This window comes from Capra hircus, chromosome 20 (genome assembly GCF_001704415.2).
Source record: "Capra hircus breed San Clemente chromosome 20, ASM170441v1, whole genome shotgun sequence".
In the NCBI taxonomy this organism is placed as follows: Eukaryota; Metazoa; Chordata; class Mammalia; order Artiodactyla; family Bovidae; genus Capra; species Capra hircus.
In genome coordinates this window covers 39,948,615-39,975,898 of record NC_030827.1, presented here as the reverse complement: position 1 = coordinate 39,975,898, position 27,284 = coordinate 39,948,615, and the positions used below count along the sequence as shown (strand labels likewise).

Below are 27,284 nucleotides of genomic sequence, written 5' to 3'. Positions count from 1 at the left end.
CTGGATAAATAAGTATCTCATCACTACAGAGAAACATTTCTAAGGTGCTAGTGCTCTGAATTCCTACAGTCTTGGTCTTGGATTTTACTAAGCAAACAAAACTAACCAGGTTACCATTTTATTTTCCCAAAGAAGTATTCCCCCAAGTTCTTTCCAATAATTTTTTCATTCCTCTCACTGGGAAAAGCTAGAAGCACTTTGCCAATCTTCCTACCAGTCCTGAAAGACAGGTCATCAAAAATAAACATCACTTCACTAAAAGAAAAATAAAAACTATTGAATAACAATTAAAATTTTAACTACCTCATAGCAAGGCAAAGCATGGATCACTGCAGAGTAGCTATAATCATATGGCAATCAGGAATTCAAGAAATTCAAAATAAGCCTCGGGCAGGTTGTACCAAGAAAGTGCACTGTTAGCCAAGGAAAATTAACAGTGTATTTTAGACTCAACAGAAAGTATGGTGATTGCTTAGATCTTCAACTCACTGAATTTCCATTAAATCAGAACAAAACTATAAACAGTACCCCCCAAACACACAATATCAGATTAGTGATTTGATATGCTAACACTAATGAGCAATTGTTAATGCTATTATAATATTTAACATTAGTACAGACTACTTAGAAAGGAACATTTCCAAAAGACTTAGAGAAATCCACCTAGGACTTCAATATGGCAGACTAGATATTCCAAAAAAAAAACTCTCCCAGTATTAAGTCCCTAACAAAGCTTACAGCATTTAAAAGCGGGGCCAAAAAATCTTCAGAGGCCATAAATCAAAAAGAAGTCAGCAGAAATTCAGGAGAAAGGTTAAAGATGCAGTGTGATGATCTTTTTTGTGTCAACTCGCCTTGGCTACAGTCTTATTTATTCAGACACTAATCTGGGTGTTGCTGTGAAGGTATTTTCCTGCTGTTGTTTAGTTGCCAAGTCATGTCCTACTCTTTGTGACCCCACAGACTGTGGCCACCAGGCTGCTCTGTTCATGGGATTTCCCAGCAAGAATACTGGAGTGGGTTGCCATTTCCTTCTCCAGGGGATCTTCGTGACCCAGGGATCGAACTTGGGTCTCCTGCATTAGCGGGCAGATTCTTTACAGCTGAACCACCTAGGAAGACTGAAGGCATTTTGTAACTGTAATTGAAGTCCATAATCAGTTGAATTTAACATTATTCTTGATAATCTAGTAGGCCAGATTCAATCAGTCAAAATACCTTAAAGGCAGAGCTGAGACTTCCCAAATGAAGAAACTCTGCCCATGGACAGGTACTTCAGCCTATGGATGAGAGAGGCAGCCTGCCCCTCCTGCCCATTGATTCTGGATTTGCCTAGCCAGCCCCCCAGTATCATGTAGACAACTTCTTGCAAGAAACCTCTTAGCTTCCCTGGTTGACCCCTGATTGGTATATGGAGCTCACTGCTGCCCCTCTATTTCTGCTCTGGAAAGAAGAGGCAAGTTTAGGACCCACCTAGGTGAAAAGCCAGATCAGGATCCATTAAGTGAAAAAGTGAAGCCAGAAACAAAGACACAAGTAACCAAACCTAAAGTTGGCTCTCTGGGCTTCAACTCTGAGTAGAGGGCGGGAAACTACTCCTGGAACACCTACAGCCACAAACCATAGGTTTGGGGCCCGACTTCACAGCAGAAAATGTGTACCTTCACCAGTAAGCAGAGAAAGATTCCACTCTACCTTCCCCAGACTGGCAAAATTTATAAATGAGAATATCAAGTATTAAAATATGTAACAGTGGGAACTGCTATGTTCACTGCTCCTGAACAACTCTGGAAAGCAATTTTACATCTGGTAAAGTCACAGATGTATATATCCTATGAGACACTGCTTTCATTCCATACTAGTTATATGTCCTGGAAAACCTTATGAGCCTGTGTTCTTAAAAAAACACATACAAGATGATCTGTGCAATATAATGTATAATAGCCCCAAACTGGAAGCAGTTCAGATCCATTCACAGAAGACCAGTGCAAGTGAAAGTCACATAATGGGAGTGTCTACAACAGAAAAAAAGGAATTCCAGCTACTTGTCCTGGCACAAACACAATGTGGTGGAACAAAAAGTCCAACGCATATATTCAGATTTCATTTCCTTTCATGATCTTACCACATATTAAAGATAAAATCTAGCCTAAATCCAGGCTGACACTCTTCAGACCAAGGTCTAATTCTACACACAACTGTACCCACAGAATCTTGGAGAGCACCAGACATAAAGTGCTGGTACCCAACAGACACCCAACAGATACTTGTTGATTGAATGAATAGTTTCTGACCACAAAAATACATGTCAGGAACCAGACCCTGTGTTTCCAGCCTAGTGTCCTGATGAATGAAATCTCCAAACCTGACTTTACTCCTTGGACCCCTTTCTGCCATAGTTGACCCTGCAGGTGTGGTCATCTAACCTGACTCCACTTACCCAGCTTCCAAAAACCAGACTCCCCCCAGATACTTCGATCTAAGCTCCACTCAAGTCCCAGTATGATATGTTCCCATCAAAAATCCAAAGAAAAGGGAGCTTGTCAAGGTCAATAAAATGAGGCTTTGAAATTTGCTCTAGATTTAATTCCAGCAATCTGTATTTTCCCATCATTTAACACAGAATCCAGAAAGTTGAACAAGAACTTTGACAGGGCTCAGGAAATATAACACTTAGAACAGCAAACAAAACTGGTTAAGAAATTTTAGTTCAAACTGATCAAATTGATAACAAAATAACATCACATTAAAGGTCTGGGTTGATTTCACTGGGCCATATTAAAAAAGACTGTGAAATTCCCAAGTACCTTTCTATTTGGGAAATAAATGCAAATGAAGGGACATTTTAGGGGAAATGATTCACTTTCTCTCCTGAAGTCCTAGAGTACTTTTAAACTACATCTTTTTATTCAATGCCAGGGGTGTTCCTGCTTTGAACATTACAAAGATGGAATGTTTTCCACAAGGAAAGGTGATCTTTCTCGATATAATCACAGTAATTCAATCTGGCAGCACCAATCTCCCTAAGCCCAAGGTATACCTTAATGTGGGTTAATGACATGGTTAGTGTCAGTGAATTCCAGTGTAACACAGTACAAGAACACTGCAATTACCTGGCTCAGAGAGACCAGCACATTTCAATATGCCAAGATTTTAAAATTCCAAATGTCAAGTATACTTTAGGAATAATTGCCAGCATATTAACTTATTCTGCAGCCTTTAGCTGTCAGGTAAATACTGCATTTCGCTTACTGTCTTAGGAAAGGAGATAGTCACAAAGAACTGACACTTCCTCCACATCTATAAGCCTCACATTTTTCTTTTTATCAGTGTTATGTGGACTGGATACACTCTAGATTCTAGATTCATCTATGTGGCTACAAGTCACTCTTTATTGCATTTTAATGATTTACTGAATTTCTACTTTGCATCTATACTATGTTACATACTGTTTGGGGAGGGAGTTCCTACTCTAATGAAGCTGTGCAAATAGTTGATGGAACAAGATTTATATTCAAGGAAGACCTCAGCCAAAAGAACCTTAGCTGAATTTATCATCGGATAACATGTCGGTATTTTTTCAGTTTCTCTTCACATATCATTATCAGCATCATCAAATATTTAGCTGTCTAGTAATATTCCACATCAATGTATTATAACATTGCTGATACTGAAAAAGCACTGTCTCTAAACTTCCTCTAAGGAATTAAAAAGAGACTTAAAAAAATTTCAGCATTACTAATACCATATAAATAGCATCAACCAACGTGGCAAGGTAGTAGGAGATTCCTTTCCCCTTTTCTGTTAAGAATACAGACTTGAGTACAGAGAAGTGAAATGTATAATGGTACATATTTTCTGGCCACAGAGTGGGGAAGAGAAAACAGATTTGAATAATAACAGGTCTCATAAAAAAAAAAAAAAAACAGAGCTAAACAAACTCCTGCATCCTGTGAGGAGATTAAGGACAATACCCTTTAATCCACAGGCTGGCTCCTTCATCTCTGGGATGCTTCGCCTCTGCCTCTTGTATATGACGTGCGGGTGGTACTCTCCATCAGCCAGCGGATGCTTTTTGACAGGCTCAATGAAAAAGTCTCCATGTGGTAGATGGAAAAATCCAGTCTGTAAATGCATGCAAGACAAAGGTTTTATTTGAATCCATTCTTTATCTGGACGAAGAAAATTCATAAAGTGAAAATTATATAGATTAGGATGATCTCTGAAACTCAAGACTTTCATACTCTGCCATTTGGTCTCACAGAAAAGTGACATGTAAATAATTCAGTGAAATGTCTTCATAGTCATAGTTAGTAAATGTTTGGGGGTCATGAGCCCTTTGAGACACTAATGAAAAAAAGTGTACATACACAAACATATCCAAAAGTAGCAAACAATTTTTCAGGTTTGCAGATTGCTGGTTATCTATCAATCTCAAATTAGGAACAGGGCTTCCCGGTTGCCCTGTTATGGAACTTGTAGTTCATATCTCATGGACATTTGGGGGAAACATTTATCTGTATGTGGGTAGCCCGGCTACAGGCTCACATGTGGTTTCATCTTATTTGCTTATTTCATTTTGACTGCACTAGGTCTTCATTGCCGGCCTCTGGTCATGATGAGCGAAGGCTACTTTCTAATTGCAGCATGTGAGCTTCTCATTGCTGCGGCTTCTCTTGTTGTAGAGCATAGGCTCTAGGGTGTGAGGGCTTCTGTAGTTGTGGAGTATGGGCTCTAGGGCTCAGGCTCAATAGCTGTGGTGCACAAGTTTAGTTGCCCCATGGCGTGTGAATCTTCCTGGACCAGGGATCGAACCCATGTCCCCAGCACTGACAGGCAGATTCTCAACCACTGGACCACCAGGAAAGTCCCATGGTGGTTTGACTTGAAGTGTTTAATGCCATTCTGCTCTCAAGGAAACAAAGAAATATAATACTGATCTGAGACTTGAGTTTCCAGGAGTCTAAAGCAGGCACTCTCATCTCATAGATATGGCAATTAGCAATAAGTTGGGAAATGATGGGCAACAAGTAACTCTTTCTGGAGGTCAGGTCTAGAAGAAGGGTAGTCTAGCCAACAACTCTGTCTTCTCTTTGTGAAAGTTTCTGAGTGCCCATTTAAGATATTTAGAAGCTGCTTTGCCAATGACCTCCTATGACAGACTTAACTCTCAGGATCTGAATCCTAGGTTGATGAAAAAGATGGCTTGCCGCAGACACCCAGTTTGCAGCATCACATTGGACTGACCAAGAGCTCAGACTTTGGAATTAGCCTGTGTTCACATTCCAGCTCCTCCACTTTTTAGCTCTGTGATGTGGGACAGATGACTTGCTCAGTTTGAGCTTTCTCAACTGAAAAATGAGGATAACCAAGGGATGCCATGAAGATTAAATGAGTTAATATATGCAAAGTTCCTAGAAAAGGGTGTGGCCTACAATCTTATCTGTTTTTAGACTCTTTTCAGATGTCAAATTTCATGTCTTTTCATTGTCTTAGGGTCTCCAGAGTCAACATAACAGTTCAATGAATATTGTTTACAAAAATAAACCTGGAAAGTTTGAGGTTAGGACAACTGTGAACAAGCCCCAAAGTTCAAGGTTGCTCGTCATATCTCAGCAAGCCAGGGCTGCTCTTCTCCATAGGTGAGTCTGAAGATGAGCTGAGTGCATCCCCTGCCCTCACCCCAGGTTAGGAAGCAAAAGGGGCTCCATGAAGGGAAATGCTCTCTGTTGAACAGGCTTTGACTCTGGGGTCTTTCCAGAATGGTGCCTCACTGTTGTTGCTGTCCAGTCACTAAATTGTGTCTGACTCTTTGTGACCCCATGGACTGCAGCACACCAGGCTTCCCTGTCCTTCACGATCTTGCGGAGTTTACTCAAACTCATGTCCACCGAGTCGGACATCCAACCATCTCATCCTCCATCACCCCCTTCTCCTCCTGCCTTCAATCTTTCCAAGCATCAGGGACTTTTCCAATGACTCAACACTTCATATCAGTAATATAACCAGATCTGAATATACACCTCACACCTTCTTATTTTGATTACTGACTTTTATGTATCTTCGATAATAAGAATAGAAAAAAAAAATTACTGAAAGGCATAAGAATAGCTGTGTGACCTTGAATAGGTCACTCAACCTGTAAAATGTAGATAATGCTTACCACTTCACAGGGCTGTCAGGAGGAGCAAATGAACTGAGGTTTATCAAAGTGCCATGCAAGCTGCTTTACAAATGCACAATGATGATATTTTAACTACCAACGCCAATAGCTGACATCTGACTTCAAATTTGCTCACATTTGCTGACAGTTTTTTTTTTTTTTTTTCCCTCAGCATCTTTCTTTGAGAAAAAAACCTCTGGGACAGGCAGACTTGACAAGGTCCAGACTGTAAAGTAGCTAGAGACAGACTCATGTAGGGCTGAGATTTGGTTTTATTTCTACTCTGAGACAAAGACCAGGGACATAGAGAGACAGTGGACCTCTTGCCAAATGGAGCTCACTTGTTCCATGGAAATGAAATAGAAGGCAAGGACTCCTCAGGCACGGCTGTTGTGAAGTCCCTTTGTGCAACTTCCATCAATCTAAAACTAAAGTCTTTGAAGAAAAAAAAAAAGTAGCATCAACAAGAGGATGTACTGGTATTTCTCCAGCCTCAAAGTTTGGACCTAGGTGGTGCAGAAGAAACAGATGGGATTGCAGGTAAGAACACAATAACTGTTTTATGGGCAACATGAATGAGGGTACCCAAAAGTCAAATGAGCATTTTCTTAACTGCTTCCTTCCATTTGCATTTTTACACAAGACCAGTTTTGCCAGCAGGCACCTGGAAATCAGCTACCTCTCCATCCTAAATACTTCTCAGAAGCTGGAGAGAGCTCAAGGAAAGCTGGGTGACTCACCAGCTGGAGGGGAGGCAAGACATCTGCTCATAGGAAGGGTTGGGGTGCTGGCCTCAGGACCCCATGTGTATTGCAGAGAAGGGAATGGACAGCAGAGGAGATGAAGAGATGCTGCTGGTTCCAGGAGGGTGAGGTGGGAAGATTTCCCAGCTGAGCTCTGCATCTCCTTCTCCCCCAACATATAAACACAGAGCTTTGTACACCTGGTACCCAAGGGGCCACAGTTCACTGGTTCTTCTTGTCTAACCAGAGCTGGGTCATGCTGGAAAATCATACACCCTTTGCATTCCAATAGAAGTAAGGACTGGCTCCATGCTCTCCCTGAAGCTAACTGCCCAAGAGGACCACCTTCTTCTGTTGCCAGCTCTGGATCTGAGTCAGAGAAGGTGTTCTATATTCCACTCTCCTTTATAAACTACTTACCTCTTGCATCTTTTTTCAAAAACTTTTTATTTTATATTGCAGTAGAGCCAGTTAACAATGTTGTGATAGTTTCAGGTGGTCAGCAAAGGGACCCAGGCATACATGTATCTGTTCTCCTCCAAGGTCTTCCCAGGTTGCTCAGATGGTAAAGAGTCTGCCCACCAATGCAGGAGACATGAGTTTGATCCCTGGGTCAGGAAGATTCCCTGGAGGAGGAAATGGCAACCCACTCCAGTATTTTTGCCTGGAGAATCCCATAGACAGAGGGATTGGGATCCTGATGGACAGATCCCAGGACAGATCTTTATGGGCTATGTTTATGTGGTCACAAAAGAGTTGGACACAACTTAGTGACTAAACAAACAAAAAATTCTCCCCCAAACTCCTCTCCCATCCAGGCTGCCAGATAACATTAAGCAGTTTCCTGTGCTAAATAGTTAGGTTCTTGTTGGTTATCCACATTAAATATAACAGCGTGTATGTGTCAACTCTCATATCTTTAAAGGAGACCAAGAATCGACCTGAAGAAAAAGTATCCAATTCTCTGGGGAATTCTCAGATTCCTGAAAGAACCAGGGCAGGATGAGCCCCTGGCAGAAGCCCAAAGAACACAAGTTTGCCCTTTCACCTCCGTTCACTTCTGTCATCTCTTCCTCCTCTTAACATCCCAGCATGCCGCTCAGTGTCTTTTGGAAATAAACTCACCTCATTGTTCTAAGTTATAAATACCTGTGAATGCTTCCTGAGGCTCTCTTCTAAGAATTATTCTAAATAAACTTTATTTCGAAGCACTACAAACATGCAGAAAAATATACAAGTTATAACTGCAAAGTCCCATAAAACTTTCACAGAAGAAACACCTAAATTCAGGAAGAGAAGCTTTCCAGTAGCAAGAAACTTCCTGCTTCCCTTCTCACTCAATATCATCCCCAAGGGTAACCTTATTCTGATGTCTAACACTAATACATCTGTTTTAAATCTTTATTTAATTCTTTACAGGAAGGATCACTTGGTACAAAAAGTAATAATGTTTACTCCATGAGCACCAAGTCACTTGTCAGGTCCGACTCTTTGTGACCCCCTGGACTGTAGCCCATCAGCTCCTCTGCCCATGGGATTCTCCAGGCAAGAATACTGGAGTGGGTTGCCATGTTCTCCTCCGGGGGATCTTCCCGCCCAAGGATCGAACCCATGTCTTTTATGTCTCCTGCATTGGCAGGAGGGTTCTTTACCACTAACACCACCTGGGAAGCCCCAGTAATGTCTACTAGCTCATTTCAAACGTTAGAGACTGGCCGGTGAAAGAAATTTAAGGCAAGGAGATATCTTGAGACCCATTAAATCAGACTCTTCCTACTGCTTCCTCCTTGGCCCCAGATGGTGGGGATGAGACAAAGGGCTGAGCTAACCTTGGTGAGAGTCATCTGGCACTGAAACTCTACTGCTCTCTGCTAAGGAGGAACAGGTGTAGGACCTTCAGAATCTTTAGGACCAATTTCTTTCTCCTAGTCTTCCGCTGAGAATAGTTGCCTACAACATCTCCTCCTTCTCCTCAACTCCCATCAAAGTATTAATCATCTGGATGTAGTTGATGTTATACTTCAGTTACTGCAATGATTTTGGATCCAGTGGGAAACTGGCAGTGTCTTAAAATAAATTTGTGAATAGACTGTTCTAGAATTGCAAAGCCATGAGGCCTTGAAGAGTCACCTGGTCTAGGCTGTCATGCCTTCAGCTTTTATCACAGGTGAAAAAACAGCAGGCTGAAGAATAAAAACAATGGTATTGTAAAAGACATGGGGGAACTTATCAAACCAGTTCCAACACTCAGCACTCAGGCTCCTGTGTTGCACAAGTCAAGGGGGTGATATTCACATAGATAAAACTGTGAGTGGAAACCCCTAGAGGTGTGCGATGGAGCATTGTCACTATAACTCATTAGCCTGTCCTGGAAAGAAATTCCTGTTCATTTGAAAACATCAGAAGTTACCAGATCAGTTTGTTTCTTCCCATGGTGATGAAGACAATAAGATGAACATATTCTGAAATCAAGAATAGAAAAAAAATTGATTTGGGATAAAGATGTATCCAAGACACTCAATTATGGAACATAGATCACTGGGAAAGATATCACCTGTGGCCTACTATATACACGGGAAAAAAGATAAAACCAGACCCCCCAAATCACCCTTCTTGATGATCAATCTGCATCTGTCACATGGCCAACCCAGGGCTAAGATGTCTAAGAGGGGCAGTGATCCCTGCCCTCAAGGTTTACAATCTAGCCAGGAAGACAAGGCTGACACCCATAAAAGAGCAGAAAGGAGAGCAGCAAAGACCTAGAATTTCTGTGTTAAAAAAGGGTACGGTGCTCACATGTCCCAAGAGGTTGGCCCATGACCTCTGGGCCTAGAGGCCAGCCCTTAAGTCCTGTATCACAGTTCCTTCTCGACCAAACACAGCATCCTTGCAGAAGGTGGGGGATGCATCTCCTTAAGTGCTACAGATTCCAGTGCTGTGGCCCAGGAGAGACAAAGGCCACTGAGGGTAAATGCTTTTAGAGGGCCCAGACAGAAGACTGAACTTCTACAGTCTCTAATAAACCTGGTCCAGCCCTACAGCCATGACAACCTGCCAGAATTATCAACTTTTAGCTTTTCTGTTGCTGGGTTGTAACAGGAAGAAGTTTCTGTCATTTAATACATAGCCAGGACCTTAAGTCAGAAGTCAGGGGATGACGGAAGCCACAAAACACAGAGCTGAGACCACTGGGAAGATTAGTCCAGGAATAACCTCCCCCACCTGCCGTGATGCCAAGAGCTCCCTGACAGGCCCGCATGGAGCCAAAAGGGAGTGTAACTGGTAATGCCATTGATTCACAGATTCTACATATTAGTCTTAGCAGCCTTAGGTAAAGCTCAGGCCAGAAACACGTATCTGATTCATCTACCTGTTAGTCACCCATATGCCAGGCAGGTATTGTTAACAATCAGATCTGGCCCCTACCTCTGAAAATAATGCTGTCAAATAGAACCTCCTGCGATGACAGAGATGGTCTACATCTACATCTACATCTACACCGTCCAATTCGATAGCCATTAGCCTCATGTGTCTGCTGAGCACCTGATCTGTGGCTAATGTAACAGCGGAACTGAATTCTTATGTTCATTAAACTCTAATTATTATCTTTACACAGCCCTAGGTGATTAATAGCTACCATATGTGTGTGTGTGTGTGTGTGTGTGTGTGTGTGTGTGTGTGTGTGAGTTGCTCAGTTGTGGCCGACTCCATGACCGTATGGACTATAGCCTGCCAGACTTCTCTGTCCATGGGATTCTGAACAGCATATATCTAGAGCGTGGCTGACTAATGAAGAAAGGGATCCATACACTTTTACATCACACAGTGACAGGTGCTAGAATAAAGGGCAAATCTGAAGACTTGCTTTAAAAACAAGCTGCAAATATGTGACATTTCACTGATCACAGTTTGTTTTCTGTAATCAAGTCAATCGGGAGCCCGCTTAGAAACACCAGTGTGATGCATACAGACTTCAGAGAATTGAAAAAGGCAACCAGGTATAAAAAATGCAACACGTACCAAGATTAAAATGAATCATCAGGAACAATTTGGCAGGACAAGGGCTGTGAGAAGGAGCTGCCATCATCCTGAGACCAGATCAGAAGGGATATGAAGGTACCAGGAAAAGCCTGGGACTGTGGTTGTGATCAGACAGCATCAAAATCCCAGCTCTACTTCTAGAAGGAGCTGTTCCCATGAGAGCCCTAGAATATCAACCTACATGTCCTCATACCTCTCTGATGCTCATAAGAGGAACCTGTCCAAACCCTAATATACACAAGATCATATACCAATCACTGGCTGTCAGTTCAGAGGCTAAGTAGTAGAAAAAAAATATCCCTCCATTGAAAAATTGATGAGATGGCTTCAAAAAATATATATAATCAAAAAGTTATGATGGGGTTTAATTGAAAGCACAAGCTATGGTCAAATTGGGCTTCCCACATGGCGCTAGTGGGTAAAGAACCTGCCTGCCAATGGAGGAGACATAAGAGTGCAGGAAGATCCCCTGGAGGAGGACATGGCAACCCAGTCCGGTACTCTTGCCTGGAGAATCCCATGGACAGAGAAGCCTGGGGTCACAGAGTCAGACACGACTGAAGTGACCTAGCATGCACAGCATGCATGGTCAAATTAATCAATACATACAGCCTCAGTTTTCTCATCTGTAAAATGGGGCAAAATCTATCTTAATTAGCACGGTTGTAACTATCACAGACATTTTCTATAAAATGCCTAGCAGAAGGCTTGACATACATATGGCTCAGTTCAGTTCAGTTCAGTCGCTCAGTCGTGTCCGACTCTTTGTGACCCCATGAATCGCAGCACGCCAGGCCTCCCTGTCCATCACCATCTCCGGGAGTTCACTCAGACTCACGTCCATCGAGTCAGTGATACCATCCAGCCATCTCATCCTCTGTCGTCCCCTTCTCCTCCTGCCCCCAATCCCTCTCAGCATCAAAGTCTTTTCCAATGAGTCAACTCTTCTCATGAGGTGGCCAAAGTACTGGAGTTTCAGCTTTAGCATCATTCCTTCCAAAGAAATCCCAGATCTCCTTCAGAATGCTGGTTGGATCTCCTTGCAGTCCAGTAGCTCATTTTATCATAGCATCGTCCACAGTGAAGGTGAACATAAAGGAGTGACTGAAAGCAATTATTCTCATGTTCAGCCTTTTGTTTCATCTCTTAGCTGCAAGTTCTCTTGGCTTCAGTTTTCTAGGTGAAAAATATAAATAGTGGAAGTAACTTGCTAATTAGCTTATTAAAAGGTGTCATGTGTATTAAATGAGTTAGTATCAAGTGCTTGGAAGAGTGTCAGCACACAGCATGTACCTAATAAATGTGAGTTATTCGCTATTATGATAGTCTAAGGAAAATTCATCCCAGATGCCTGATGTGATGGTTTATGTGTCACCGTAACACACTACAAGGTGCCCAGGTTACACGTTACTTCTTGGGTCTGTCCGTGAGGGTGTTTCCGGATGGCATTAGCATGTAAATCAGTGGACTCAGAAGACTGCTGTCCCTAATGTGAATGGGTATCATTCAGTTTCTTCAGGGTCAGATCGTCTCTGGCCTTCAGACTGAAGTTGACACCTCAGCTGTCCTGGTTGTCAGGCCTTGAGCCATGGACCAAATTACACCATGGCTGACCTGGTTCTCCAGCTTGCAGATGACAGACTGTGCAGCTTCTCAGCCTCCATAATCGTGTGAGCCAGTTCTTTGTAATAATTACATTAATTATGGGAGAATCAGTGGTGTGTGGATGTAAACTGAGCTGCCTGGAAAAATTTGAGAGGAGACCGAATTGATAGATTTCTCTTTCTTGCTGTTTGATAGTCTTAGAGCTGGAAGTGATGGTGGGAGACTTCTCAAACTTCACACACCTCTCAGCCTGGGAGGCTGGTTTTCAGAACATGTCTTAGGAATAATCAAGCCCAATTCCCAAACTGGGATTTCTTCAAATGAACCAAGGCTGAAATCTTCAATAAACTTAGCGTGAGTGTCAGCATATAGTATATACCTGATAAAGTCTCTAGGTCAACAATGGGTGCCAGATCCGACCTTCCCCCTTCTCCTCCTGGAGACAGAATAATCTACAGCAGAATTTGTGTTCCGCTAGCAGAACAGTCTGGGGACAGGGCTGAGTTCAACACTCAACTCCAGCACAATTAAGCAAGGTAGCTTTATACAAGTAATTTAGTCTCTCTGAGCCTCGCTCTTCTCATCTCTAAAATGGGGATGAGAAAATATTCTTTGCTAAGGAATTTGGATAGGAACAGAGTAAGGTAATTCTTATAAGGCTTTGCTGTCTTCATGGATTCCTTCAAAGTGATGTGCTTGGACTCTTCCCTGTGATTCAATCAATCATTTCCGTATCTTGTTGTTCAGTTGGTAAGTCATATCCAGCTCTTTGCGATCCCATGGACGGCAGCATGCCAGGCTTCCCTGTCTTTCACTGTCTCCCAGAATTTGCTCAAATTTATGTACATTGAGTCTGCTATCTGGCAGGCACGGTTAACATGCTTGTTTCACGGCTGTCTCAGTTTTGAGTTTCAGAAGAAAACCTTCTGCTTACACAAGGGCAGAAAAGTTGCCTCGTAACTAGTTTTCTTCATTTCTTACTTGATAGTATTTGGAACTGAGTGCATTTGTTCAATTCTAGTTCCCAAGAGCTCTCTCCACAGATTCACTATTTTTCTTATGGAAGATAGATAGGTAGGACAGCCACTCAGCCCAATAAAGTGGATTTTTAGAAATTTAAAATGTAACCACCAAAGAGAATAAGGCATCAGATGATCCACTTATTTCTAATTCTAGTGTGCATAAGAACCACATGGAAAGCTTATTAAAAACACATAACACATTCTAGTTAGTAAGTTTAATGTAATATCCAGGAATCCTCATTTTAGCAAGCAATCTTGGGGTTGTTGACAGATAATCCATGTATTATACTTTGGAAAACACTACACTTTCCCTTTAGGTGGTGCTTGATTGCTTCTTAACTTCTCCCAACAACAAATAGGCATAATACTATGAACATGATGAAATACTCGTAATGACTCTAATCAAACATTTAGTTCATCTCAGTCGAAAGAAGTTTCAGCAATAATGATTGTTGATTGTAGTTTATGAAGCATATTCCCTGAATCTGAAGTTTGCAGGGAAGGCCCACAACATTTTGGCAGATCAAGACACTTTAAAGATGCAAAAAATAAAAAAAGTTTAAGTCATTCTAGGAAATGGGTGAATAAATGTTTTGCATTTGAAATGTGAAATAAAGGTGAAATCATTTCACAGAGGAAAATATGCAGTCTGAATTAAGCTGGCCTGACACAAATCCTGATGAACCCCAGCAAACCTACTATTGTCAAAAATTAAAAAGGGAATTTTTATCACATCTCAAACCATGTGTTCCCAGATAAGCCATCACAATCAGAAAAATCATCTAAGAGCCTGTAGCAATCAAAAACTCATCAGAACTTCTCTGTCACGCTGTATTCAGGGACAGGCTGGGAGCCTCCTACTTGACAGTTTCACAAAATGGTCTTTCTAGCCCCATCAGACACCTAAGGTCATTTCTGACTTCTTCTCTTTCTGCCAAAAATCTTCTATCAGAACAATTTTTGTTTCTCAAAATTTCTCTATGTCTTTGCTTTTTTTTTTTTTTTTTTTTGGTCTCTCTAAGTAGTAATCCATGTTTGTCAACTCTAGAAAATAAGTCCATCCAAAAGGAAGAGGGAAAAAGAAAAAGAAAAAAAAAAAACAGCTAACACCTTGGGAGCCCAGGAAACATGTTATTAGGGAGAACAAGTGGAAGCATTGTCTCCCACAGGGAGCAGAAAACCGTGAGGGCAGACTCAGCCGAGGCACAGCACTATTTTTTTCATGATGCCCCAGCAGGCTGTCATTCTCGTCAGAAACTACCCTAAGGAGGCAAAGCCCTCCCTAGGCTGTGGAGAATGTGGCCCTGGTCTTGCTTCTCTCAGTGTGACAATCTCTGATCGGCAATAATCCCCAATCAGGGAGAGCTCCCATCCATGGAAAGAGCACAGCAGCCTGTCAAGACTGTTGCTATGGCCACCAAAGTGATTCTGAACTGAAACAGAGCATTCCAGGGATGTTTACCAATGGCTCAGGGCCAAGAGGAATGCCTTCTCTGGTGGCTTGGTGATGGGAGCTGGCAAACCATGAGAGAATTTCATAGCACGTTACACTTCACTAAGTGCCACAGCAGAGGAAGGGAAAAAAATAAAGAGCAGGTCTCGTGTAAGATGCTAAAGACGTGAATGTGAGCATTAGGAAATATTTATATCCTCATTGTATTCTAAAATGGAATTAGTTAAAGCAAGATGTGCCTTTCCACAGGCTCTTCATGAAAGAATAAGTCCACACTCATTGTCTCCACTTTATATGCCACAAGGAAGTTATAACCATAGTGGGATACATTATTTTAGTTATTTGTAATCTCCCACTATCCTGTAAGGAGAATGGGTCTGGGTACCATTAGTACTTTTCAACCAAGGGCAAAAGAAAAAACTCTTTTTTTTAAGAAAAAAAAGAACAGACTTCTACTATGAAAGTAGAATAGACTTTCACATCCTTGAAGACAACATTTAAGTGGTGGGAGGAAGGGAAATAGCAACTGAGGAAGTCTTAAACAACTGTGTTTAAGAGAGAAGGGACAAGTTGGGAGTTCCAGAAATCATCCAGATGTAGACAAAGTGGCACCTGGAGAAGCAGAGACTGAAAAGGAAAAAACAAACAAACAAAAAGCCCACAGGAGAAGATGTATCAGCCAGTGGTCAATGAAAAAGACATGCAAAAGGAAAATGGGAATTTTTGCTAGCATCACAAGAAATGTACAAGGTAAACTCCTGTGTCTCTTCTACCTGTGAAACCATCAATAAAACAAACACTGTTCTCTAATACTTTTTGTGACTAGAAATGCTGTATTCTCTATCACAGATGGTACAAGTAGAAAAGAGAGTCACTAAATGATACATACGAGGAACCTCTTTTCCTCTTTAGGTAGAGGGTAAAGACATCTACTTGAGGCAAGCAGGAAAAGAGTCTGTAAAACTGCTCTCAAGAATGGAGAAGCCACCAGCCTTTGATGGAGCCCAGTTGATGTCTCAGCTGAGACTGTGAGTCACTGAAAAGCAAGTCAAAGGAAATGACAAACAGGGCAAATGCAGAAGAGGTCATGATCAAAAAGAGGAGTGTTAATGTTTAAGCATTTAGAGTTTATAATGTAAGTGTGGTGCAGTTGAATGAATCCAGCCCCTCAAAGACATCCACAGCCTAACCCCTGGTACCTGTGAGCAGGTTACCTTACATGGTGTGTGGGACTTCGCAGATGTAATTAAGTTAAGGATCTTGAGAGAGGGAGACTGCTGACCCACGGTAATCAGGAGAGTCCTATAAGGGGGAGGCAGGAGGATCAGAATGAGTAGAGGAGGAGGTAGTGACAGAGGCGAGAAGTTATAATGAGGTGAGGAAGGGGCTGCCAGCCAAGGAACAGAGGTGGCCTCTAGAAACTGAAGAAGGTAAGAAAACAGATTTCCCCTGAAGCATCCAGAAGGAATGTGACCCCAAGGACACTCATTAGTCATGACCTCCAGAACTGGTTGTTTTAAGCCACTGCATTTGTAGTGATTTGTTAGAACAGCCTCAGGAAACTCATACATGGGAGACTAGTCATGGGAATAGGTCACCAAAGTGAACCCCACTGAAGGAGTCTAGGAAAGGTAAGTCAAGAAGGTTAAGAGTCCATGAAGTTAAGATGTTCATCTTGACTTGCAGTTAAAAAGACCCTTCACATTGTGAGCCCAGTATACAACCAACAATTTCAGGAAGCAATGCTTCCCTATTTTCCTGTGTAGGTGGTGTTCTGATACATTCTGTTTTATTTTAATCAATTTAAATCCTGGTTCTAAAACACTAAGCTGATTTCACATTCATGTAATGGATTATAACTTGCAGATCCAAAAACTGATATGGTGGGGAGACCTTGGACTTTATTGTTAAATCTGGATCTGAGTTCTTATTCTGGTTCTATGCTTTCTTCCTGTGTGACCTTGGTCAAGGTGGCTGACCAATGAGTCTCAGGTCATTCTTATGAGAAATGGAGAATGCCCAATTGCTAAAGCTGTTAAGAATAAATGAATTGTTGTGAGGAAGCACCTATTACAGTGGCTGGCATGTAGCATTAATTCAAAAATAGCAGCTTCTTGTAAAATCAGACAAGCCTATCCTAAGATACTTGAAGGCTCAATTTTTCAGTAGATACTGGAATTGCTTCCTCACCTCCACTCATCCACACCATAAATGTCCTTCTAATGAGGAAAGATTGTTCTCAAGGCATCCACTATTGATAAACTAATTATTAAAAATCTCTTTCCTTTATGGTGTGTGTGCCATAACTTCCATTCATCATCTTAGTTCTGCCTTGTGGAGCTATACCAGAATATGTCTAATATTTTTTATACATAAAAGATGCTTGCTCCTTGGAAGAAAAACTATCACAAACCTAGATAGCATATTAAAAGGCAGAGACATCACTATCGGCAATAAAGGTCTGTATTGTCAAAGCTACGGTTTTTCCAGTAGTCATGTACAGATGTGACAGTTGAACCATAAGGAAGGCTGAGCATCAAAGAAGTGATGCTTGTGAACTGTGGTGCAAAACAAGGGACTCTTGAGAGTCCCTGACTACAAGGAGATCAAACTAGTTAATCCTTAAGGAAGTCAACCCTGTATATTCACTGGCAGGACTGACGCTGAAGCTCCAATGGCCACCTGATGCTAAGAGCTGACTCATTCAAAAAGACCATGATGCTGGGAAAGATTGAAGGCTGGAGGAGAAGGGGGTGACAGAGGATGAGATGGTTGGATGACATCACTGACTCAATGGACTCAGAGCACACTCCAGGAGATAGTGAAGGACAGGGAAGCCTGGCGTGCTGCAGTCCATGAGGTCTCAAAGAGTTGAACACGACTTAGTAACCGAACAACAACAAAATATAGAATATTTACTTAAGTATACTGGATAATATTTATCATGCACCACTAAGACTTCTCTTTTCAGCCTAAATATTTGCACTTCCTTCAACCATTTTTCATTTCTTATTGTGCTAATCCTTCAGCAACCTGGTTAAGCTCCTTGAAATAGTACTACAGTTTGTCAATATCTCTCTAAAAATCACACCAGAATTGGACACTGAGATCCCAGCACTTCAACGCCATCAACTTTGGAGAAATGAAATAGTGGGGAAAGTATATATATTTTCTCCCTTCACAATAATCAAATTCTTCAGGGGAGAAATTGATGAGGCAAAAATGTGGTCTAATAAGGACTTACTCCGGAGAAGGCGATGGCACCTCACTCCAGTACTCTTGCCTAGAAAATCCCATGGACGGAGGAGCCTGGTAGGCTGCGGTCCCTGGGGTCACGAAGAGTCAGACACGACTGAGAGACTTCCCTTTCACTTTTCACTTTCATGCATTGGAGAACTGGCAACCCACTCCAGTGTTCTTGCCTGGAGAATCCCAGGGATGGGGGAGCCTGGTGGGCTGCCGTCTATGGGGTTGCACAGAGTTGGACACGACTGAAGTGACTTAGCAGCAGCAGCAGCAAGGACTTACTCCTTTTACTAGGGCTTAAAGAAATGATCTATTTTCTCCAGGGAGTTAAATGAAGGGCCAGGAAATAGGCTTCAGAATTGGGGGAACACAGTAACAACACCAAGGACAGAATGGCTCAGTACTCCCTGAAGTTCAAAGATTTTTTTTTTTCTTAAACATGGCCCTGAGTTGACTAGACATCTCCTTCATTAAAGTTCAGTTTCCTTGACTTTCTGACCCCTATTTCAACACTGAGGTGCAGATGGCCAGCAAACAGTTTATGGCAGTGCTGTTTGGAATATGAACAGACCACACCAAAACTGCCCTCTATAAAAACAGTTCCAGTTTCCCTGCAAAATGTGCAGGCTCTGCCTCGATGTTATTTGCAGGGAAAAAGTTGGTCTAAGAGTACAGTGAGTTTGCCTTTTTTTTCCCCCCACGGCATTGCAGGCAGATTCTTTACCAACTGAGCTATCAGAGAAGCCCTTCAACGTTTTACTTAGAAGAATTTCAAAAGTACAAAAAACTCAAAGAACAGTAAAATAAACATCCATACAGTTGCACTTGGATTTAAAAAAATACTAATATTCTGCCATTTTTGAAATATATAGGCTGTACTATTTGAAAAGTAACTTGCAGACAGGATGGCAATTCAGCCTTAAATACATGAGCAAGCCTGTCCTAAGAAGCAGGTACTCCTCCTACATAACCACAGCTCCATTACCTCACCTAAGAATTAGCAATCATTGTACATAATCCTAATCTCATTCCATGTTCAAATTTCCCATATTGTTCCCTCCAAAATCTTTTAGAGTTATTCATTGTTGCTTTATTTCTTTGTTTGTAATCTAGAACTAGTTGTGTTTAATACAATGCATTTTGGTTGTTTCATAACAAAAAAAATAGTAATGTACCTCAAGCACACAAGTTTAAAAAGTGGAATATTTTTAAAGCCTGTTATGAAAAGCAATAATATTTTGTTCCACCTCTCCCAATCCCCAAAGGTAATGATTCTTGACTTTTTAACCTTATTCTATAAATTATCCCTATGTTTTCTCAATAACATGCTGTTATTTTTAAAAAGCAGTTTTAGGCATTGTCTAAAGTATTGTGCCTGCAATAATAGATGAGGACTGGCTTCCTTACACAAAGCCCATGCCATTTTCTCGATATCATTACTTCTGTCAAACCAGTAGAGATGACTGTTATTTAGTCGCTAAGTGGTGTCTGACTCTTTTGACACCCATGGACTATATGACCCATCAGGCTCCTCTGTCCATGGGATTTTCCAGGCAAGAATTCTGGAATGGGTTGCCATTTCCTTCTCCAGGGGATCTTCCCAATCCAGGAATTAAACCCATGACTCCTGGGTTCTTTACCACTGAGCCACCAGGGAAGCCACATAGATAATTGTAGTTTCATTTCTAAAACAACGTAAAGGCAAACCTGAAACTCAGCCAGTAGACACTGATACAACTTACTAACCAGTATCTACTCTATTAGGTTGGTCTCCAAGCCACACAAGGTACTAGTATTTCCTGTAGGTACAGCCATTTGTTTTCCTTGGAATTTCTACTTGTTTTACTTTCCTTATTGTGCTGCCTTCCTGTTATAATAATCCATTATTTTTAAATCCCCAATGTATAAGGCACTGCTCTATGGACTCCTGTTTTTTCTTGGACATATCCCCTGGAGCTCTCCATCTCTCTGCTCCTGCCTCAGTTCAGTTCAGTCGCTCAGTCGTGTCCGACTCTTTGCCACCCGATGGACTGCAGCACGCCAGGCCTCCCTGTCTATCACCAACTCCCAGAGTTTAGTCAAACTCATGTCCATTGAGTCAGTGATGCCATCCAACCATCTCATCCTCTGTCGTCCCCTTCTCCTCCCACCTTCAATCTTTTGCAGAATCAGAGTCTTTTCAAATGAGTCAGTTCTTCAAATCAGGTGGCCAAAGTATTGGAGTTTCAGCTTCAGCATCAGTCCTTCCAGTGAATATTCAGGACAGACTTCCTTTAGGATGGACTGATTGGATCTCCTTGCTGTCCAGGGGACTCTCAAGAGTCTGCTCCTGCCTAGCGGTTCACAGTTCCACTCTGGGCTGTGTATGCTATGCAGGAACTTCCCTTGATCATACCTCCAAGTTACAGCCACTGATTTTTTTGGCCCTCACATTTTTATGTTTCTTCTAGCACCCATTTTTAAAAGTCAGAAGTTTTTCTAAACATCAATCCTTTCTGGGTGTCCCCTTCTTCTCTCCCCAAAAGGTTTAGGGTCATCTCTTGATGTATGCTATTGGAAATTTTTCAAATTTATATGCCTTTGAGTGAATCTTCTCTCATCCATTGTATAGAACACTCAGTGGTCCGTCTCACTCTGGTCACTGCATTTTTCAGCTCTTCAGTTATGAAAAATACTCTTGGATGTTGGAACTTCTGGATTGCTCCTCCGTTTTCCTTATTTTTTCCCCCATCTTTTCTAACTCTTAGTCTTCTTTATCAATTTTGCGGGAGATGATCTTGACTTTATCTTCCAACACTTCCATTGATTTCTTATAAATTGCATCAGTCTTTTTTTCTCATTCTTGGCCTCTAGCTGTTCCTTTCTCACAGTATCATCTTCTTGTTTTATGGGCACAGTCAACTTGAGAATACTTCTAAGGACTCTATAGGTTGTATGGCTTGCCTACTGGTTCGTTGCATCCCTTCATGTTTCCTGAATCTGATTTCTCCAAAGTTAATTTTTCCTGTTTACACTGCTCTATTGCTTTCTTATTGAAAGCTTTCCTAAAATGTCTTGACCTCCTTGCTTATCCGTCCACGTTTATGAGGGAGTGCTGAAAAACTGGTGAAGTGCTCTGTGTATGTATGGAAGACTTTTGACTGTTTAAGTGAGGGGTCTGATAGGTGCCTAATCCGTGTGGCTGGAAGCTTTCCTAAATGCCAGAATGTAATGGTCATTTGGGGGAGAACCACTTAATTCATGCAGAGCAGAAAAGTCTAGCCTACAGCTTAGGGGACAGACATCTGCCTGCAGTAATTCTGCTTAGAAGCAGACAACCATTCCATTTTCAGCCCCATGCCTTCATCCTCCCTGCCCTCCACATATCCAGCACTTCTAAGTCCCAAAATTCTTTGTGGTCAAATCAACTTCCTTCTTGTCTATATCCCACCTGTACGTACAGTCTGGGGTCAGGCTCACTTGGCATGAAATATCGGTTATTACCTGTCCCACTTTCCATTCTCCAGAATTTTGCCTAAATATTATATCCTAAGATAGCTCCTCTCTTATTCTCCATTATTATTAGGAAGGAAAGGAAACCTATTGTTCCACCTGTCATCTTTGACAAATTTTTGATGGTTCCAGGAACATTCAAAATAAAAATAATTAGATTAATACGACATACTTCTAACAGATTTAAATAAACAATGAATTAAATCTTCACACCAACATCAGAGAGATTATAACACTGAAATTCACCCTTTTTTTAACTCAGAAAAATAAAGTCTACTTTTCTTTCAATTTGCCATTTGAAACTATTTATATCTCAAATAATTCATAACAGAGAAATGATAAGCGGCATAAAACATTTTAAAAATCCCTACCAAAAGAATAATTATACACTAAATAGAATAATTTTACACTAAAATAACATGGCATTCTTATCAAACTCTATGCAGCACAATTTACTTAATTCTGGAAAGCATGTGCTGAATTCTATAGAACTTTCTGAAGCACCTAAGTGATAGCTAAAGCTTACTCATCATTTGTGACCTTGCAGTAACTTTAACCTTGATGAGGGTGACATACCTGGAGATAAATTGGCCTGAAACAAACGTCAATCTGTCTGACAATTTATGACCTACCAAATTACTAATGACAGTAATTGTAAGCAAAGTACAAAGGTATAATCAAGAATTTCTGATCATAGCAAAAACATGAAGATAAGGGTTATTTTCTCTTCTATACTTTTTCTATAACTCCCAAAGTGGCTACATTTGATATAATATACGTGTGTGTGTGTGTATATATATATATATATAAAATATATATGTATATATATAAAACACATATATACATTTGATATATATTTCTCTTATAAACAAAACAATTATTTTTAAACTTTACCAGGGGCTATCTCTATGTGACACACTTATTTAATAAAATTAAAAGTACAAACTTCTTTCCCTGAAAGAAGAATTACAGGAAATGTAGGTGAATATTCTTCACTCCAGGAAGCAGCACTGAACTCCCCCTATCATAACCCTACCTTTAGTGTAGCCTGTGTTTGGTGACTTGGTTCCCTAGAAAGGGGTACTGAAAGGGAAGAAAAAACAGGAACTTTACAGTGGGGAATCAGTGCTCTGAAGGATAGCATCATCAGTGACTAGTTACATGACAGCATATGCCCTTGATCCGAGGTCACAAGAAGGGCACTTTATCTCTGTTGTGGCCTTCCCCAAATCCCAGTCTGCTACTGCTAAGTCGCTTCAGTTGTGTCCGACTCTGTGCGACCCCTAGATGGCAGCCCACTGGGCTCCTCCATCCCTGGGATTCTCCAGGCAAGAACGCTGGAGTGGGTTGCCATTGCTTTCCCCAAAACCCAGTCTAACCATGAGAAAAGTGTTAGGGAAACTGACAAAATATCCCTCAAATTGTCAAGGTCCTCAAAGCCAGACTAAGCCAAGGAGACTGTCAGAGTCCGCAGAAGACTTTGGAGATATGATGACTAAAATGTAATGTGGGGTCCTGGGTGGGGTCTCAGAACAGAAGACTGATGTTAGGGAACACCAGTGAGCTCCACAGAAAGTGTGTTGTTTAGTTAATAGAAATGTACCAATGTTGGTTCCTTAGTTGTGACAGATACGCCATAGTATCATTAGATGTTAATAAGAAAAACTGGGGCCAGGTATACAAGAACTATAGGTACTAACTTGGCAACTTTTCTGCAAATCTAAAACTGCTCTAAAATAAAGAATATCCTTTTAAAAATCACAAACAACTGTGTTATAGTTGATGGAAGGTGAATCCTAATCAAAATCTGGGGAGAGAAATTAAAATTTTTCCTCCGTAAAGTTGGGCAATTCGTCTGTCAAGATGGTCCCATCCTGTAACAGTCAGGCAGACACTCTCATTTCAGAGGAAGAAAGAAAGGACAGACTCTGCATTTTAGGAAATTATGGATTGAGACGCTTAGAGGTACACACTTTTGATCCCAAATTCCAATCCTCTGGAGAAGGAAATGGCATTCCATTCCAGTATTCTTGCCTGGGAAATCCCATGGACAGAGGAGCCTGGGAGGCTACAGTCCATAGCATTGAAAGAGTCAGATATGACTTAGCAACTAAACCACCACCACTGTCACTTATATAAATATTTCCTAAATGACTGGTCCAGGACTTCTCTGGTAGACCAGTGGTTAAGATTCTGTGCTTCCAATGCCAAGGGTATGGGTGCAACTCTTGGCAAGGGAACAAAGATCCTACATGTTGCAACTCTTGGTAAGGGAACTAAGATCCTACATGTCATATGGTGTGGTCAAAAAAAAGAAGAAGAAGAGCTTCATTTTCTCAATAACTCATTTAAATAAGGAAAACAGTTTGTGCACGAAGATATCCATTACTCCATCATGTATAATGATTAGTAATAGGACACAACTTAAATGATGAGTAACAGAGGACTGGGAAATAAACTGTATAGCATGTATAGAATGGGACACTATGCAGCAAATAATGTTTTTAATGATACCAAAAATATTCATTATATGAGATTAAATGAAAGAACATAAAATTGTACATTCAGCACACTTTCAATTATGTAGAAATATAGAGAAAATACAGGAAAGAAATACATCTTTTAATGTCAATCACAGTCATTCCTAACTAGTTGGATAATGGTTATTTACTCTTTTATATTTTTGCTGAAAGCTCTGAATTTGCCACATTGGAGATATTATTTCATGTATGGTAAAATAAAGTGATCCTCAAAACATTTGTTAGTGTTTTCCTTCATGTAATTCAATTACACATAATTTTTATTTTCCTCATTGGGCCTTTCTGAATTTTTCTAATCTCTGTATTCGCACGTGATACTTCAAAAACCATATAGAAAGTATAAAATGTTTTATTATACTCTGTAAATACAATGGGTTGAGTGGTGACATACATTTTAGCTAAGGAAAAAATTTTACGGATCTTGAGTTCTTAAAAGCACTCTCACCCTCCCCCTAACTTATACACAGAGCATGATGCTTGAGGATATTTAATTAAGAAGCAGGATTTTAATCGAAGTGCTTTTAAAATACATTCTGTTCCTGATATCATTCGGTTTGTCCAATTACATTGCTAACTGCAGGTCCACAGGTGAAGTGGTGGAGAGCAGGGAAGAGCGGGTAGGGCCGGAGAAACTGAATGTGCACCAAGAAGAAGCCAGAGAAGAGGGAAAGGATAAGCACACAGCAAAGAAGAGAAGGGAAAAAGAGGGAAAGGAAAGAGTGGGAAGGGTGGGAAGAAGACGAGAAAGAAAGAGCGAAACGTGTACCGCTCTCCAACGTAGGAAGTGGGAAAATACCTGAAATAAATTCACTAAAAGGCAGTAAGAATACAGGCTTAGAAATGTCCTTAAGTCAGTAGATAAAGCAACAAGGTTTCTCAGGTACCAATTATGTTTAAAAACATTTAATGGCTGTGAGAAAACATCCTGGGGAGGTGATCACGCGTGCCTGTACTAGGCAATATACAACAGTGGGGCGTGACGTGAGACATACAGGCTGTCCCCATGTTGTCGTCCTCGTGGCTTGTCTTGCCCAGGAATGCGGCTCCAGGCCTCTCGCCCACCTCCGCTTCCTCTCTGTTTCACTTGTTTACCTCACAACGCAATAGGGAGAAGTGTAGTTAATTTTTGAAAAGCCACTCTCTAAAGCTAGAGGGGAGCTTTTGAAGACAACTGTTAGCCACGAGGAAATAACATCAGTAAGCTGTTGGAGACTTTGGGTGATCAAAAAATCACCATTTTAAAAGTCCTTTTGATCCATGAAGAAAGGGAAATTCTTACTCACTTAAATATTTTCTGGCTGTTTCACTTGCCAAGGTACTAGTTTTCAAGCATATTTAATTAATGCAGGAGAATTGTACATTGCCTGCTTTATAATTTTCAGTACCTTGAAAAAGGAAAATGCAATTACCGGATAGCATACAATCATGCTTCCTTTACAGGGTTTATAGGTTAATGTTATTCTGACTAATTTAAAAGATTTTTTTAAATGTCTGTGCTTTTCATTTTATAACATATTGTGGGTTTTAGTTGTAATTCATTTGATTTAAATGTTCCTCATGAGAAAATAGAATGCCACTTATTACCATGTTCAGGAACATTTAGTGGTGCAATAAAAAACTATCCAAGTTATATATTATATAAAATGTGTACTGTTTGAAAGAAGACAACAAGAAAATAAAACAATATATGGGTGGTAGGCAAAATAATGCCCCCAAAAGATATCCACATCCTAACTCCCAAAAACTGTGAATGTGTAGATTATACAGCAAAGATTAAGACTGCAGATGGAATTAATACTGCTAACCATCTGACCTTGCATTTGGAAAATTAGCCTGGATTATCCAGGTGGAACTGATGTAATCCAAAGGATTATTTTAAGCAGAAGAGAGAGGTTTAACTAGACAGATGGCAGCGTGAAAAAGCCCTGGCCCCATGTTGCTGACTTTGAAGACAGAGAAATGGAGCCATGGGCCACGAATGCAAGTGACCTGTACAAACTGCAAAAAGCCAGGAACTGATTTATCCTCAAGTCTCTGGAAGGAACGCAGTCCGGTTGATGCCTTGACACTGAGAACCATTTCAAACTACTGACCTCCAGAACTGTAAGGTAAGAAATGTGTGTTGCTTTAGAACATACAGCCCATGAAAATTCATTAAAGAAGCAACAAGAAACTAATACAATACAGGTACATACCTATGTGCGAAGTCACTTCAGTCATGTCTGACTCTGCTACCCCATGGACTGTAACGCACAAAGCTCCTCTGTTCATGGGATTCTCTAGGCAAGAATACTGGAGTAGGTTGCCATTTCCTTCTCTATGGGATCTTCCTGACTCAGGGATCAAACCCATGTCTCTTATATCTCCTGCATTGGCAAGGGGGTTCTTTACCCCTAGTGCTACCTGGGAAGCCCCACAGTTACATACATCAAGTGCCAAAGGAGAGGCTGCCAGCTAGAATTAGCATGCCAGCTCCAAATAAAAAATTACCTAAACTCTGATGGAAGCAAGTACTTAACCCTGGGATTGATGGAAAGAGCTTACTTTGCCCCCTGGAAATTTTAGTTGCTTGATCCAGACTGAAGTGTTTGTAAGAAGCTAGAATGAGGCCATTGTATTCACCTTAAATCAATGACAGTGACAGGAATATCTCAGTCCCCAGAGTTTTTGCAAATCAGCACAAAGAAAATGTCAAGCTTGTTAAGATTGAAAACACAGTTTCTCTGCTGCTGCTGCTAAGTCGCTTCTGTCGTGTCCGACTCTGTGCGACCCCATAGACAGCAGCCTACCAGGCTCCCCCATCCCTGGGATTCTCCAGGCAAGAATACTGGAGTGGGTTGCCATTTCCTTCTCCAATGCTTGAAAGTAAAAAGTGACAGTGAAGTCGCTCAGTCCTATCTGATTCCTAGGGACCCCACGGACTGCAGCCTACCAGGCTCCTCCGTCCATGGGATTTTCCAGGCAAGAGTACTGGAGTGG

The 27,284-nt window shown here is 41.1% G+C and overlaps 1 protein-coding gene across 1 annotated transcript in view; it reads right to left on the bottom strand.

Annotated features, from left to right (window-relative positions):
* ADAMTS12 (ADAM metallopeptidase with thrombospondin type 1 motif 12) overlaps nt 1-27,284 on the bottom strand; it is a 389,258-nt gene that overhangs the window by 247,025 nt on the left and 114,949 nt on the right. The window contains exon 3 of the mRNA XM_005694823.3: nt 3,975-4,125. Within this exon, the coding sequence (XP_005694880.2) occupies nt 3,975-4,125 (151 nt within the window). The remainder of the gene's footprint in view (nt 1-3,974; nt 4,126-27,284) is intronic.